Here is a 12,694-nt window from a genome sequence, read left to right as displayed (position 1 = left end):
GTGTTAATCACAACAACAACAAAAGAAACGCAATTAATTATCTTAGTTATGCTAAAGGAATTATGAGTTTTGTTAATCATTTGAACATTTTTATGTAGGCATCGTGTTCAAAAAATGCTCACACTGTTCACTGAGCTGTGATATGGAAATGGAGTCAAATTGTATTATTATTTTATTACATTTAGTGACAGGAACTAGGCATTTTGTAAAGCGGATGGAAACACCATGTGGGCGAAAGATACTGTTTTCACAGTACAGTTTACACAGTGTGATAAGAGTATTGTAGAGAGAGTATTTCCCCAGAGAGCATTAGGAGAGATTTGTTTTTGGCTGTATTCCGATCAGAAAGGATTTCTTTTGTTCTGTGACCGTATCAAATCAATGCGCAACGTCTCTGTGGGAGTTATTGGGGAAAACTGATCTGGGGAGACCTTGACATTTTTTTCTCTAACTTCCCTGTAATTCATTACGTACACTTTTGCAATATATCACTTTAACTTTGTGTTCTCTATGCCTCTGTGTTTGTATATTAAGTCGTAAAGCGCATCACGGGATTGGTCAGAAAATCCGTTCTACAGACGACCTGTGTCATTCCTGCGCTGCTGTTTTTGTTTCAGGGTGTTGTCAAAGAGTTGTTCTCACAGTTTGGCTGTGTTCAGTCTGTGGAGTTGAGGGACCACCCGGGCTCCTCCCAGGACTCTGGACCCAAGCTGTCCAGGTTCTTTAAACCGGTTGCAAAACAGGTTGGCTGCATTGTTCCTCAGCTCTTTCTGCTTTAACACCATGAACATTAACTGGACTTGTTATGTGCTGTTGATTTCAGGTCATTCATATTTAACCCTTTTGCCTTTCCAGGGTTTTAGAGTTGGCTACGTTGTGTTTGAAAACTCGTCCAGTTTAAGAGCAGCTAAATCCCACCCACGTGATGTCTCTTTGGTGGTCTGCACAGAGCAGCGTCCAGTGAAGACTGGAGTGCAGAGTGAGTGAGGCTACAGTGATGCATTTTAAATGTTTTAAATATGAATCTTGTGTCGCAGTTTCAACGTGAGACAGGTTCTTGTTGATTAAACGTATTCAAACACAGAACAAAACAGTCTTGCCTTGTTTTTTTAATGTTATTTTTTGCTCTCTTACTCCAGAATGGATTCAGCAGTACACAGAGTCTTTTATTAATCCGGACATACTGCAAAAAATAGTCGACTCCTTTATGGAGGGCTATGACAAGCGGAAAGAGGAGGTGAGAACTCTGCAGCTCTTCCTCCAGCAATACACACCCATCTAGTCTGAGGGAATTCAACTTATTGTTGTTTCTGTCACAGGAAGTGGAGAGGCAGAGGGAGGCGGCAGAGCAGCAAAAAGAGGATGAAGAGGGCTGGGTGAAAGTCACAAGAGGAGCCAAGGGCACCAAGGGCCGCCCCCACAGTGAGGCAGCCAATGAGAGGACTCTACAGAAAGAGATGAGGAAGAAGAAAAGGAAGGAGCTCCTGAACTTCTACACCTGGCAGCACAGAAACACACAGAAAGAACGTAAGTTGCCGATTTAGTTTTTGTCACGGAGCAGTGCCAGACCGTCCTCCACAGCGCTGCAGAGCAGGGTCTGGCCAGTCCACACAGCATTCTGGGATGGGGAAAAAAGGCTCTGGTTTATTGGCATTTCTTCCAAGCGCGGGACGGAGCCACGGTGCCGCTGCAAAATAGCCAGGGGAGGGAAGTTGTACGTTCAAAAGTTGTTTTAGTCGTGCAACAGAAAACTCAGTGGAAGATTAGTCTAGCTAGTGATGGATTTACCCTGCAGAGATCTGAGGACCAGGTAACCATAGTCCTCAGAAATCCACCGGATATTAGAATGCCAAAACAAAGAAAGCCGGTAGGTAACCGGCATTGGAGCAGTCCCTGAAGCAGAAAGTCGTGGATATAGACTATCTGCAGGCTAGAATTTGTCCTTGATGTTTGCTGGAGGAGAAATAAAAGCCATCAAGCTTTGCAAAAACAAAATGCCTTCATTATTAACTTCTTTCGTTTCGCTCTTTTTCAGATATTGCTGACCTTCGGAAAAAATTCGAGGAGGATAAACAGAGAATAGCTCTGCTGAGAGCACAGAGAAAGTTCAAACCTTACTGAGTCAACTACCCTTCCTTTCATCAGTTCACTGCTTCTGTGTTTTAGCTACATTATAACCCTGGCCACTTTTGTCAATAAATATTCTGAGTGACTTATTTTTAAGATTATTGAATGACACATCACAAGAGACAAAGGACATTTGGGAAATTATTGTTGGGGGAAAGCATTTGATTAAAAAGGTGACATGCAGGACAAAGTAGCAATGCCAATTCAAGTATTTAAAAAAACAAAAAAACTAGTCTTGCAAACCCTCCCCCACCGCGCTGCTAATCTACATAGCATTCCTGGGAAAAAACGTGCTCTGGTTTATTGACATTTCCTTAAATCAAAATCATCTTGGGTGGCGCTAAGCGCCTGACGGAGCCACGGTGCCGCTGCAAAATAACCTCAGGAAGGATTTTGTTTCGGTGGAACATGTGTACGTGTAAATTTTGTTTTAGTCGTTCAACAGAAAACTCCGATTGGACAGATAGTCTAGGTAGCTGTCTGGATTTACCCTGCAGAGACCTGAGGACCAGGTAACCATAGTCCTCAGATTGGACAGATAGTCTAGCTAGCTGTCTGGATTTACCCTGCAGAGACCTGAGGACCAGGTAACCATAGTGCTCAGAATTTAAAATGCCAACATAAAGGAAGCGGAAGGTAATGGGCAACTGGCGGAAATGAAAGATATTCAGCGGCATCTGAACAATCCCGGACATGGAACATCTTGAATATGAACTATTTAAAACAAAAAAACAAAAACAAAATCTCTTTAGGAACTATTGAATCCAATGTTTTGGCCTTGATTTTACAGAGAGAATGAAAGCCATAATGAATGACCACAGCTTTTAAGTTTATGATCAACCAAAATCAAAAGTAAACAACCAAGTTTAAATGCATATCGTATGTTTTATTGAGATTGTTCACTGTCAACTTGTACTCCACAAACTTGCTTCACTACTGGCTTCTGTCCCTTTCTGATACTTGACCAAACCATGAACAGCAGGATCAATAGCAGGGCAGCGCAAACTCCCGCGAGAACATACACCGTCACCTGAAACACTGAGGAACAGAGAAAAACAACATTTAATTCAAGTATTGCAGTGATACTATCACACATTAACTGTAGTCTTGTACTGAGCAAGACTTACTCGTCTTTTGTTTCACACATGGATTGTCCTCTAGTTCAGTGCTGTTCCGTTCTAACACCAGAGGCCCTAAAGAGACCAGCTGGACCTGGTCGGACTCAGTCATTGCCTCTCTTCTCTGTCTCTCCCCCTCTGATGCTGTGGGAGGAGAGGCAAACGTTTACCGCGCATCTACAGCAAAGACAGTGTATAAGGAGAAAAAGAAATATACTCACAAACAATGGCGCATTGCTGTGCACAGTCAACATCACCTGGGCAGATTTCCACCCAACAGGAGAAGTAAATCTAAGTGAGAGATTACACGTGTGCAAAGATACACATTTTTATATTATTGACATTTGTGGATGTGATGACCTTACCTCCTCCGCACTTGGATGGCCTGTATGAGGGTCCAAAAAGGCAAAAGTCTTGACATCAAATCTCCTGACTTGGGAGTGGGACATGGTCTTCCCCTGGTTGTCCACAGGGACAGAGCTTCTCATGTTATCCAAAGGGTTGGGACATCTATCAGGGCGGAGAAACAAAAGGTCAGATGCTCAGCCTTCGAACATAATCTTAGATTGACGCTGTAATTTTCTTCCACGTTACCCATCAGAGAGAAGCGTCCAAACAGAGTGTCTAGACGAAGGGTAGGCAAAGCAATCCCGTACATGCAGGGAAAGTGTGTGGTCTGGGGACGGCTGGGCGAGTGAAATTTCCACATATGTAGGGTGGCGCAGCGGCAAGGTCAGTGGAAGTTGGTCCTCAGGAAAGAAGGATGTGAAAGATGCATCTGGAGGAGCAAATAATTTGTTCTAAAAGGCTTGACACAATGCAATGATTCCATGCTGCTCTCCATTTTTATTACCTTTGGCTATCCTCATCCGCAATCCCATGGTTCCCTGTGCAACCACAGGCGGCGGGTTGGTCACTGCATACAAGGACCGCAAGTCTGCCGCACGCGCTAGATCTGATGCCTCATATTCACACTGGACCCGGAGACTAAAAAAAAACAAAACATACTTGTCAGTACATATGTCACCTCCAGTATACTTTTCTTACTTAAAATCACTGTCTGAGCCATCAGCTTACCTAAAAGGAGAATCTTTGGATGTACTTTTTTCAGTCACTACCACCTCATAGATCGTCACGTCTCCTTCCACCTGAAAGCCGAGAAGAGAAGAAAGGATTCAGAGTCAAGCAAACAGGTATCAACTACTTGCAGCCATATGCAATAAAAGAATTAATTTCAGCAAGACAATAAGTATATTCTTTTGTCCAAATTCTAGATATCTAACGTTGGAATCCAACTTTTGACAAGTAGCATTACCTTCATCTTTGCACCACAGTCCATGAGTCCAATCTTGAAAATCGCCGTGTCTGGGGTGGCGACCACAGGGGAACACCGTGGCTGATCTTTGACTACGAGGCTGCTGGGATCAAAGGGCTGCTCTGTGTCTGTGGCCTTTACTGAGAACACAAAATGTCCATCCAGAGAGCAGGCTGCAGGGAGATGTCAGAGATCAACGATGTACTTCACATAGAAATAAAATGGCCCATTCATTTCTATAGTACCTCATCACAAAAATCCCTTCCATATACACAGTACTTTACATGCCAAGACAAATGCCAATGCTACCATTGAGTCTGTAGTAGCAGTTTAAATCGTCAGCGTCGTAGCAGCATCCCAGTTTGAAGCAGGCATCGCTAGAAATGCTTTGGTGGCCACAATCCACTCGTAGATCTTCTTCTGTGTCACAAGTTCCAGGGAGCACTGGAGAAGAGCCATGCGTTTAGTGTTCTAACCTGGCACAGTATATTGTTTCGTGCCAAAGCACTACGTATTGTACACAACAGGTTATATCACCCCATGGCATCACTGGTGTGTAAAGAATTGATTTAGAACTTCCAACCATGTCCCAAAGTAAAATTCAAAAATTTAAGTTTTGATTGATGGAAACGGATACAAAATGGAGCACCGACTTCAGATATAAAATACATTACTGTGTCAATGAGTTTGTTATACAAATCGGGTGTCTCCACTCACATGTTATGATAATTTGAGTCCTCTCACTGCGTCTCTTTATCAGAGGACAGCTGATATTTACCCTGAACCAACGAGTCTCTCCTTTCAGCTGTACCAGCAAAGGGATGACCACTTTGCTGTCCTGAGGATCAAAGATCATCACAATGTGGATGTTAGGAAGAAGCAGCCATACACACCATTTACATGTGCACACAAACTCACAGTGCATGTGTATGTTCCCTTTCTGTAGACTTCTTAATGTACAGAAAATAGCAGGCACATTGGCAATATTGGGTTTGGGGCTGAAAACTTTATTTCTACCAACCAATAGTGTTTTGTTACCTACTGGTATTGTAGGATAGTATTGTATAGGAATGTTTTTGTAATTTTCCTTTAGTCAAGGAGAGGGCTTAGCTTGTTAGTTTTTTTAAGATTATTTTTGGGGCATTTTTTCCCCTTTATTAGTGACAGTGTATAGACCTGAAAGGTGGGAGAGATATGGGGGATGACACGCAGCCAAGGGCCACAGGTCGGACTCGAACCCTGGCCGCTGCAAAGGACTCCTACATGGGGCCCACCCTCTTGCTGGGTGAGCTAGAGGTCACAAGGACTTTGCTTTTTAAATAAGAGAAACAATGCTCAGCCCACCCAATAACTTCCATGCAGCCCCTTAATTTACCTCAATCTGGGCATAGCAGCTGTCATATGTGCTGTAGAGGTTGAGATTCTGGTTTTTCTCTCTCACCAGTCTCATTCCACAGTGTTCCTCAGTTTGAGGCAGTAGGATCCTGGCTCCTGTCATGTCTAAGACAACAACAAAGCACAGGCAGTGTTATTGGATTCAATGCAATATTTAAATGGGAACATTTTGAAATTTGCACTTCGTACTAAAACGATTCCAACCTTATTTGTCATGATCCATCCAAGTTGAAAAAAATTGGTTGCAACAAAGAACGCGATCTCACCTTTAACATGTATGTTGCTTTTGACCAGCGGACCAAAAACAGCTCTTATCCTTCGGACAGAACAGCTGACTCTGGGCAGGGCGAGCTGCTTCGGAACGGCTGAGAAACACCAGCACGGCTGAGCCAGAAGTAAAGTAATCAAACACAGTTTTGCACAATGGTAATCCATCTCATTAGGATTGAGATATTTAGTTTATACGAGTTTGATCTCAGAAATATCACGTCCTTTCTTTGACACGGGGGAAGGGGGGTCACGTGATTTATGTTCAATTAGTGTTAATTAGTTTAAAGCTTGCTGCGTCCTTTTCCAGACCACGAGAGCGTCACTATATGCAGATATGGGTTTGTTGTCGTGCATCTAGGCTGATAAAAAAAAGTTGGAATTATGCCACAGTTCTCCACCTGTGCACCCTGAGAGCTGCCGGCTTAAAGCTGCTTTGAACAGTAGGACAGAATAAGCTGCTAATGAATAAAAAGGTCAATGTGTAAATAATAGATAGGCTCGCATTCTTAGCATATGCATGGCATCCTCGGGGAGCCATTAAATGTGACCATAATAATAAGCCTTACCAAGCACCCCAAATTGGAACTAATTTCAAGTAAAATACAAAAATGTAAAAAATGTACAATTATAGTTGGCCTAATGCCTGTATAATATTAACCTATAACATTAACAATAGCCAATCTGCATTATGAATTGGTTACTATTACAAAACTCAGAGTATAGTGTCCCGTGGGTTTCTTCCCTGCCACGCCTCTTAAGCACAGTGGCAGGTCCTGAATTGAAGAAGTGAACATGAACACAGATTTTAAACCGTTTGTTTTGTCCCGTTGTCACTTAATACTTATGCTATTGGAAAATTATTGTAATACATATTGGACCATTTTTCACAAGCCATATGAATATGTTCTCTTAATACATCCATGCATTATATATCCAGAAAATCCTGACACTAAAATGGCAATTTTTAGAAGGACAATTTTGTTACAGACATTGCTGTAGCAGAAATAAAATCTCGCGATATCTGGCAACATAAACTAATGTCAACGCCCTAACAAAACTATTTTTTGTAAAGGTAAAGGTGTGCGGTATTGTGGATTTAGTACTGTTAAAATGTTAAATATAGAGTTTTTAAAATAAATATGACATGTATTATTATCAAATCTTGTTCCATGTGCCTTTTTTTGACTATGAGCCCCTGTCCCTCAAAAGGTCTCTGCACGGCCCTGCCGTGGAGGTCCAAACTTTAACTGGACCAAACCTGTAGCTATTTACACTTTGGAAAATGTCCAACAATGATGTAAATGGTCAGGTTTCAGCAGGACACAGCAGTTTGCATGCCAATGATGTTGACTGTCCCATGGTAGATCACGAGTTGCCACACTGGAGTGACGTACCACCAGTGACGTTTCTGGGGCAACCCAGTCCGACTATTTTTTTCTTAGGATGGCGAAGCCATGTCCCGCCCTACTCTGCCTCTGATTAGCTCACCCCGACATTGTTACTCTTATCCCAACCAATCCCACTCCTCTTACACAAACCTAACCAACCCAACCATAGCAGGCAACGAGTACTAGCCAATCAGAGGGAGAGTAGGGCGCGTCAGATTTTTCCCAATGCCTCTACCACCCTAGGGAAAACAATTGGCCAGGAGAAGCAGGATAGCAGAAAAGACGACTACCAAACATGGCTTTGAATCGGAATCATTCGCAAAACGGAGGCGTTTTGATAAACAATGGAGAAAGGTATGTGTATTATATTGTGTCCATGGGGTTTATTTCATTAACTAGCTACCTGTCGCCTCTCTTATTTCCTTGTTTAACGTTACCTTCTACTCTCTAGTGCGTAGCTTGTCAACGTAATGCTACCCAACCGCTAGCTAGCTAGCTAGCTAGCTGGCCTGGTTACCATTAGCATAACTAGCTGGCTGGTTAATTGTTGATGTTTGCGTTACCTTTGTAGGCCATGTCGTGGCAATTCGAATATTGTCTTTTCCCTTTTATACTAGGGTACTATAATATTACGAATGACCGACTTTATATCGCGTGTTTTGACAGCTGTTTAGCAAGATGGCTAACTTGTAACGTTAGCCGCCAATCAAAACAGGAAGTAGCTGTAACTTCAGTGTTGACATAACCGTTACTTAATATCGTGTAAAGTGGGTTACTTGCATTTAATTAAATACAGCAGTTTCAATCAATGCTCACATGCACACTAATACTTAAACGTAATTATGTCAGTATTTTGTTGTGTATGGAACGGGTTATTTTCACTTGCTTCTTCTCTTCCCAGTGTTGTAAGGGAATGTAAGAATGTGGAGCTGTCGTTCAGCGATGTCACCGGCAAGACAGACTTGCTTAGGGGGACCAAGAAGGGCACCATTTACCTCACACCATACAGGGTACAACCAAAATTATATAATATATATTTAAAGGTCCCATATGTAAATTTCCATTCTCATATATAATTATTTTTAGGTTCATACTTGTATTCAGTTTCTACTAGACAATGACAATGCTTTTGTTTATCATCATCAAAAGGTTCCTGAATATGGACTGTGTGGATTGAGCGTTTTTTTACTTTCACAGTAGCACAGCAATGTGCTTTATTATTAAAAAAGACCTGGGAATTTTACGATATGGGACCTTTTAAATACTATTGCTGCTGCTGTCTTCTTGATTGGAACGTTGGCAGTGTTCATATGCTAACACATCCTGTTGTAACTCTCCCCACAAACTCTTGTCTCTTCCCTCTTTCACTGATTTAGTTGCTGTTTGTGTCCAGTAATACCAAGGATTGCTTGGGTTCGGCCATGTTCCCCTATTATCTGATGAAGGGCTGCAGCATTGAGCAGCCTGTCTTTGCAGCCAACTACATTAAAGGGACAGTGTCAGCTGAGCCTGGTGGTAGGTGGCCTTGTTTTTTTTTCTCTTGACCACCAAGGTAGGATTTGTTTTGTGTCATAAAAATTAAAATGGCCACAATAATATTGTAAAATATGATGCATTATTTAAATCTAAATAAAGGGACTGCACAATAACACACAAATATAGCATACTGTATTTGTTTTAAATGTAGTCTGCTCTCTCATCAGGTGGCTGGGAGGGTCAGGCCCATTTCAAGATGTCATTTACCAGCGGAGGAGCGATAGAGGTGGGGCAGCATCTCTTCAAACTGGCCACAAATGGTTTGTATAGCAGTTTCCTAAATCACTGTGTCACACGTTTTACAATGCTAAATATCAATTGAATGTTCCTTAAAGGTCCAATGTGTAGGAATTTCTCCCATCTAGCGTTGAGATCATATATCGCAATCAACTCTCTCGCACCACGCAGTTCAAAGGACGTATTAGAGCTACAGTAGCCTTCACGCTTCAAAATCTGGTCTCTTGCTCTTTTCAATATCTTTTTTTCTTTTTCTGGGCGAAGAAGAAAACTCCTGTTCCTGAAATTTGGATTTTGAATACATGTGGTCCTCCATGTTTCCTTCTTTAAACTTGCTGGGGCAGGTTAGCGGCGATACCTATTAGCAGATTAGCAGCACCTGTGAGTTTATCACGTGACAGCTAAAATGCAAAAGGCAGAGCAGTATACATCCTGTATGTCCTTTACCTGCTAACGTATTTCAAGATGGAGCATGAACATGGAGCGTCTACACCAGTTCATGCGAATGTAAAATTTCAAGCCAAAAGGAATACTTGGAATTGATGGAGGTGGTCAATATTCATGAAAAAGGACAAGTTTGTGAATGGGCAACACCAATTTTGATAATGGACATGGATAGTGGGAGTGAAAAAAAGAATTTAAATCTTTCATCAAAGTAACAATATGACAAAAATACAATTTTCATGGTAAGAATCTTAACCATAAAGAAGTGTAAGCATAATGGATTGAAGCTCTGCCCCAAAAAGAGCCTGTTACAGAGTCCCTTAAAGTCTTGGGTATTTGGTGTCAAAGACCCTTTTCTCTTTGTTTATTTCAGCTTCTCGTGCTGCTCCGGCCCAAAACGGTGCTGCCTCTTTCGGCTATCCCTCACCTGGAATGATGAACGGCTATGGCCCACCTCAGCCTGCTCCTCCCAGCTATCCTTACCCACCCCCTCCCCAGCAGAATGGATTCTACCAGGGCCCACCCCCTGCTGCTGGCAACATGGGCTACCCCCATCCAACAGCTGCTGCAGGTACAGAGCTCTTTCATTTGTAATATGACATTTTTATGTGTTTTTAGGTTGGTCAAACAGGTAGATTTATTGCACTTTTTTGTTCTTTTAAGGTCAATACCTTTTTATATAAATATATACTTTCATATTTTTAAGGCTACAGCCTGCATGTTTATGCAGTGCACATTTTCATACTTTGTATACACGTCAAATGTCCTTGATGTGCATAAGTAAAAACCCTTGAGGCAGAAATACTGCCATTTCTCTCGGTCTCTGTTAGCGTTTACTTTTTTCCTCTTGTTTGTCTTTCTGTTTTTTTGTTAACTAATTGCCCACAGGGACTGTAACCTTCTTTGACCTCAAAACTCTTATTTCTGTTGTCTTCTGTGTTCTAGGAATGTACCCATCTGGTTTTGACTACATGGCTCCACCTCCCCCCTACCCTGGACCACCCCAAAATTGGGCTGCATCCCCCCCGAACTGGGCAGCAACACCACCACCTCAAGGTCTATTTCTCTCTCTATCTTTATTTTTCTTCTCTGTATTCTTCTTCTCTGTGTCACTGCAGCCGTCAGATCCTATCTGTCGGCCTCAAAGTGAATCATTTCATAGCACGCCACCCAAAATGGGGTGCCGATGTCTCATCCAATACACATCAAAATGGCAATTTCCCTTCTTCCCCTCCCTCACCATACTCTTTTCAAGCACCTTGTGGATTTCAGTGAAAAACAGTCTAACCCTGCACATGGGGTGAGCTTGGTACGCTGAAATGTCAGTTTGGCCTATCTCTATTTTAGGAAGAGCTTGAGGAGAACGTTTGCCTCTGTTCATCCTCAGGGTGTGCCTGTAGATTTTGTCTCAAGGACTCCTGGAGCTGTCAGTGGTTGTGCTTCCTCGCATTAGTTCTCCTTAACGATGTTTTGGAGCTTAAATGTCTGTTCCTAAATATGTTAAGCAGTCATCCCTGTCTGTCTTAATCTCCCTGTCTTTGTCACATCTCATTTTTTATGCACAGGGAACTCCAAGGCGGCTGAAGCAGCAGGCAGTGCGTATTACAATCCCAGCAATCCACACAATGTCTACATGCCCATGGTAAGCTGCTTTGCTCGTCTCCTCCTCCATTAAAGTTGTGTGGCAGTGACGTCTTAAATGGCACTTTTAATATGTTCGTATTTCCTTTATTCCCATGCAGGAGCGGCCTCCACCATATGCACCCTATCCAAACTCTCCTGAGAAGAAAAGTAACTGAAGCTCACTCCTCTCTCTTCCTCTGTATCTTAAACAAATTCTACAGCAGGGAGTCATGTTGATGGATACCTACTCGAATGTAGAATACAGAAAAGAAAATGCAAGTGATATAGGGTTCAAGGACATCAGTGATGAATAAATGATGATATTTTGGATAGTGGAATAGTTTGAAAGGAAATTGTGTCTTTTCAAATACTGTTTTCCCTTTTTAGTTAATTTCATTTAAAATGATTTGACAACTTGTAACTCTAGCTAGGCTTGTCATTATTGACATTATTAGTGATGGGCTTTATATCTGTCTAATTCTCTAGCACAAAGGTGAGGGCATCAAAACTGTCCTTGTTGAGAGCTGAAAGCAGGAGGCAGGATGGGAAATGCATTTTTAAGAAGGATTTATTACCACAACATTTTGTAGCAATTTCTTGATTGCAGATCCTGTAGTTATTACCAATAGCAACTAAGTATTTTTGCAGTATCATGGAAGGTAACGTGCGTGTGTGTTTCCTTTACAGTTTTGCGTTAAGTTGTACCATATACAAAACTATAACTATCTGACTTAAAGTTATACTATGAAAACATTTTTAGTTTAAATTTCATATGACCAACGTAATCCTGCACTACATCAGTTACATTACAATCCGAGTAATTCCAATCATTGTAGGACCCAAATCTCCATTGTCATTTAATATATGTAGTAGAGGTTTTTGTTATGAAAAAGGAGAAGTGCATTGTGTGAAAAAGGGGCATCAGATCAGATTTCTGACATAATTATCTATGTGCAATACTTCAACCTCTCGTAACAAGGTTAAAGGTGACCAGCTGGGGTTACCTTAGTGACCCCGTGCTCTACTCCTGGCTTCTATTGTATTGATGTATGCAAGCTGAAACCAGACCTAACTCGTGTACTTACACTAGTATGAGGTTACAGGGCCACAGCGTTATATTAAGGGCCGTCAGTGTTTTGCCTGCTGTTGAAACTTCTGACTGCAAACCATTTATTCCCGATTAAAGTAGGGCGAGGTGCTAACAGGCCGCGTAAACGCACCCCCCCCCCCCCCCCCCCCCC

At 42.0% G+C, this 12,694-nt stretch overlaps 3 protein-coding genes across 4 annotated transcripts in view; 2 read left to right on the top strand and 1 right to left on the bottom strand.

The window, feature by feature from the left end:
* Nucleotides 1–2,299, top strand: part of rrp7a (ribosomal RNA processing 7 homolog A) — a 3,263-nt gene extending 964 nt beyond the window's left edge. The window contains exons 3-7 of the mRNA XM_032536673.1: nt 618–743; nt 856–979; nt 1,140–1,237; nt 1,320–1,527; nt 2,036–2,299. Of these exons, the coding sequence (XP_032392564.1) occupies nt 618–743; nt 856–979; nt 1,140–1,237; nt 1,320–1,527; nt 2,036–2,121 (642 nt within the window). The 3' untranslated portion in view covers nt 2,122–2,299. The remainder of the gene's footprint in view (nt 1–617; nt 744–855; nt 980–1,139; nt 1,238–1,319; nt 1,528–2,035) is intronic.
* A 638-nt stretch (nt 2,300–2,937) lies between these two features.
* LOC116702465 (zona pellucida sperm-binding protein 4) lies at nt 2,938–6,462 on the bottom strand. Its single transcript, XM_032536668.1, has 12 exons — nt 6,222–6,462; nt 5,936–6,060; nt 5,278–5,398; nt 4,870–5,004; nt 4,561–4,733; nt 4,323–4,393; nt 4,099–4,232; nt 3,840–4,023; nt 3,611–3,755; nt 3,467–3,536; nt 3,255–3,389; nt 2,938–3,165 (listed from the first exon to the last, which is right to left on the bottom strand). The coding sequence occupies exons 1-12, from the start codon at nt 6,388–6,390 to the stop codon at nt 3,014–3,016; spliced, it is 1,614 nt and encodes a 537-aa protein (XP_032392559.1). The 5' UTR covers nt 6,391–6,462; the 3' UTR covers nt 2,938–3,013.
* Nucleotides 6,463–7,705: 1,243 nt separating this feature from the next.
* wbp2nl (WBP2 N-terminal like) lies at nt 7,706–12,183 on the top strand. 2 transcript variants are annotated; one of them, XM_032536671.1, is made up of 9 exons: nt 7,706–7,967; nt 8,515–8,623; nt 8,990–9,128; nt 9,317–9,409; nt 10,204–10,401; nt 10,776–10,886; nt 11,086–11,090; nt 11,392–11,472; nt 11,573–12,183. In XM_032536671.1, the coding sequence occupies exons 1-9, from the start codon at nt 7,909–7,911 to the stop codon at nt 11,627–11,629; spliced, it is 852 nt and encodes a 283-aa protein (XP_032392562.1). In that variant the 5' UTR covers nt 7,706–7,908; the 3' UTR covers nt 11,630–12,183. The 2 variants fall into 2 exon arrangements, with proteins under 2 accessions (XP_032392562.1, XP_032392563.1); XM_032536672.1 differs by lacking the exon at nt 11,086–11,090 and having other exon boundaries at nt 11,396–11,472.
* Nucleotides 12,184–12,694: the final 511 nt, after the last annotated feature.

Source organism: Etheostoma spectabile, chromosome 15, assembly GCF_008692095.1.
Source record: "Etheostoma spectabile isolate EspeVRDwgs_2016 chromosome 15, UIUC_Espe_1.0, whole genome shotgun sequence".
Taxonomy (NCBI): Eukaryota; Metazoa; Chordata; class Actinopteri; order Perciformes; family Percidae; genus Etheostoma; species Etheostoma spectabile.
Note: the sequence above shows the minus strand (reverse complement) of the source record. Positions and strands in the feature narration are given on the sequence as shown.

Excerpts from the sequence above, each read along its gene's own strand:
- wbp2nl (XM_032536671.1), top strand. The coding sequence starts at position 7,909 with ATGGCTTTGAATCGGAATCATTCGCAAAACGGAGGCGTTTTGATAAAC. Across the intron at positions 8,624-8,989 it reads TTTACCTCACACCATACAGG|TTGCTGTTTGTGTCCAGTAA; the intron begins GTACAACCAAAA and ends TCACTGATTTAG. Across the intron at positions 9,129-9,316 it reads AGTGTCAGCTGAGCCTGGTG|GTGGCTGGGAGGGTCAGGCC; the intron begins GTAGGTGGCCTT and ends CTCTCTCATCAG.
- LOC116702465 (XM_032536668.1), bottom strand. The coding sequence starts at position 6,390 with ATGGATTACCATTGTGCAAAACTGTGTTTGATTACTTTACTTCTGGCT. Across the intron at positions 5,005-5,277 it reads GACTCAAATTATCATAACAT|TGCTCCCTGGAACTTGTGAC; the intron begins GTGAGTGGAGAC and ends GCTCTTCTCCAG. Across the intron at positions 4,024-4,098 it reads GCGGATGAGGATAGCCAAAG|ATGCATCTTTCACATCCTTC; the intron begins GTAATAAAAATG and ends TTGCTCCTCCAG.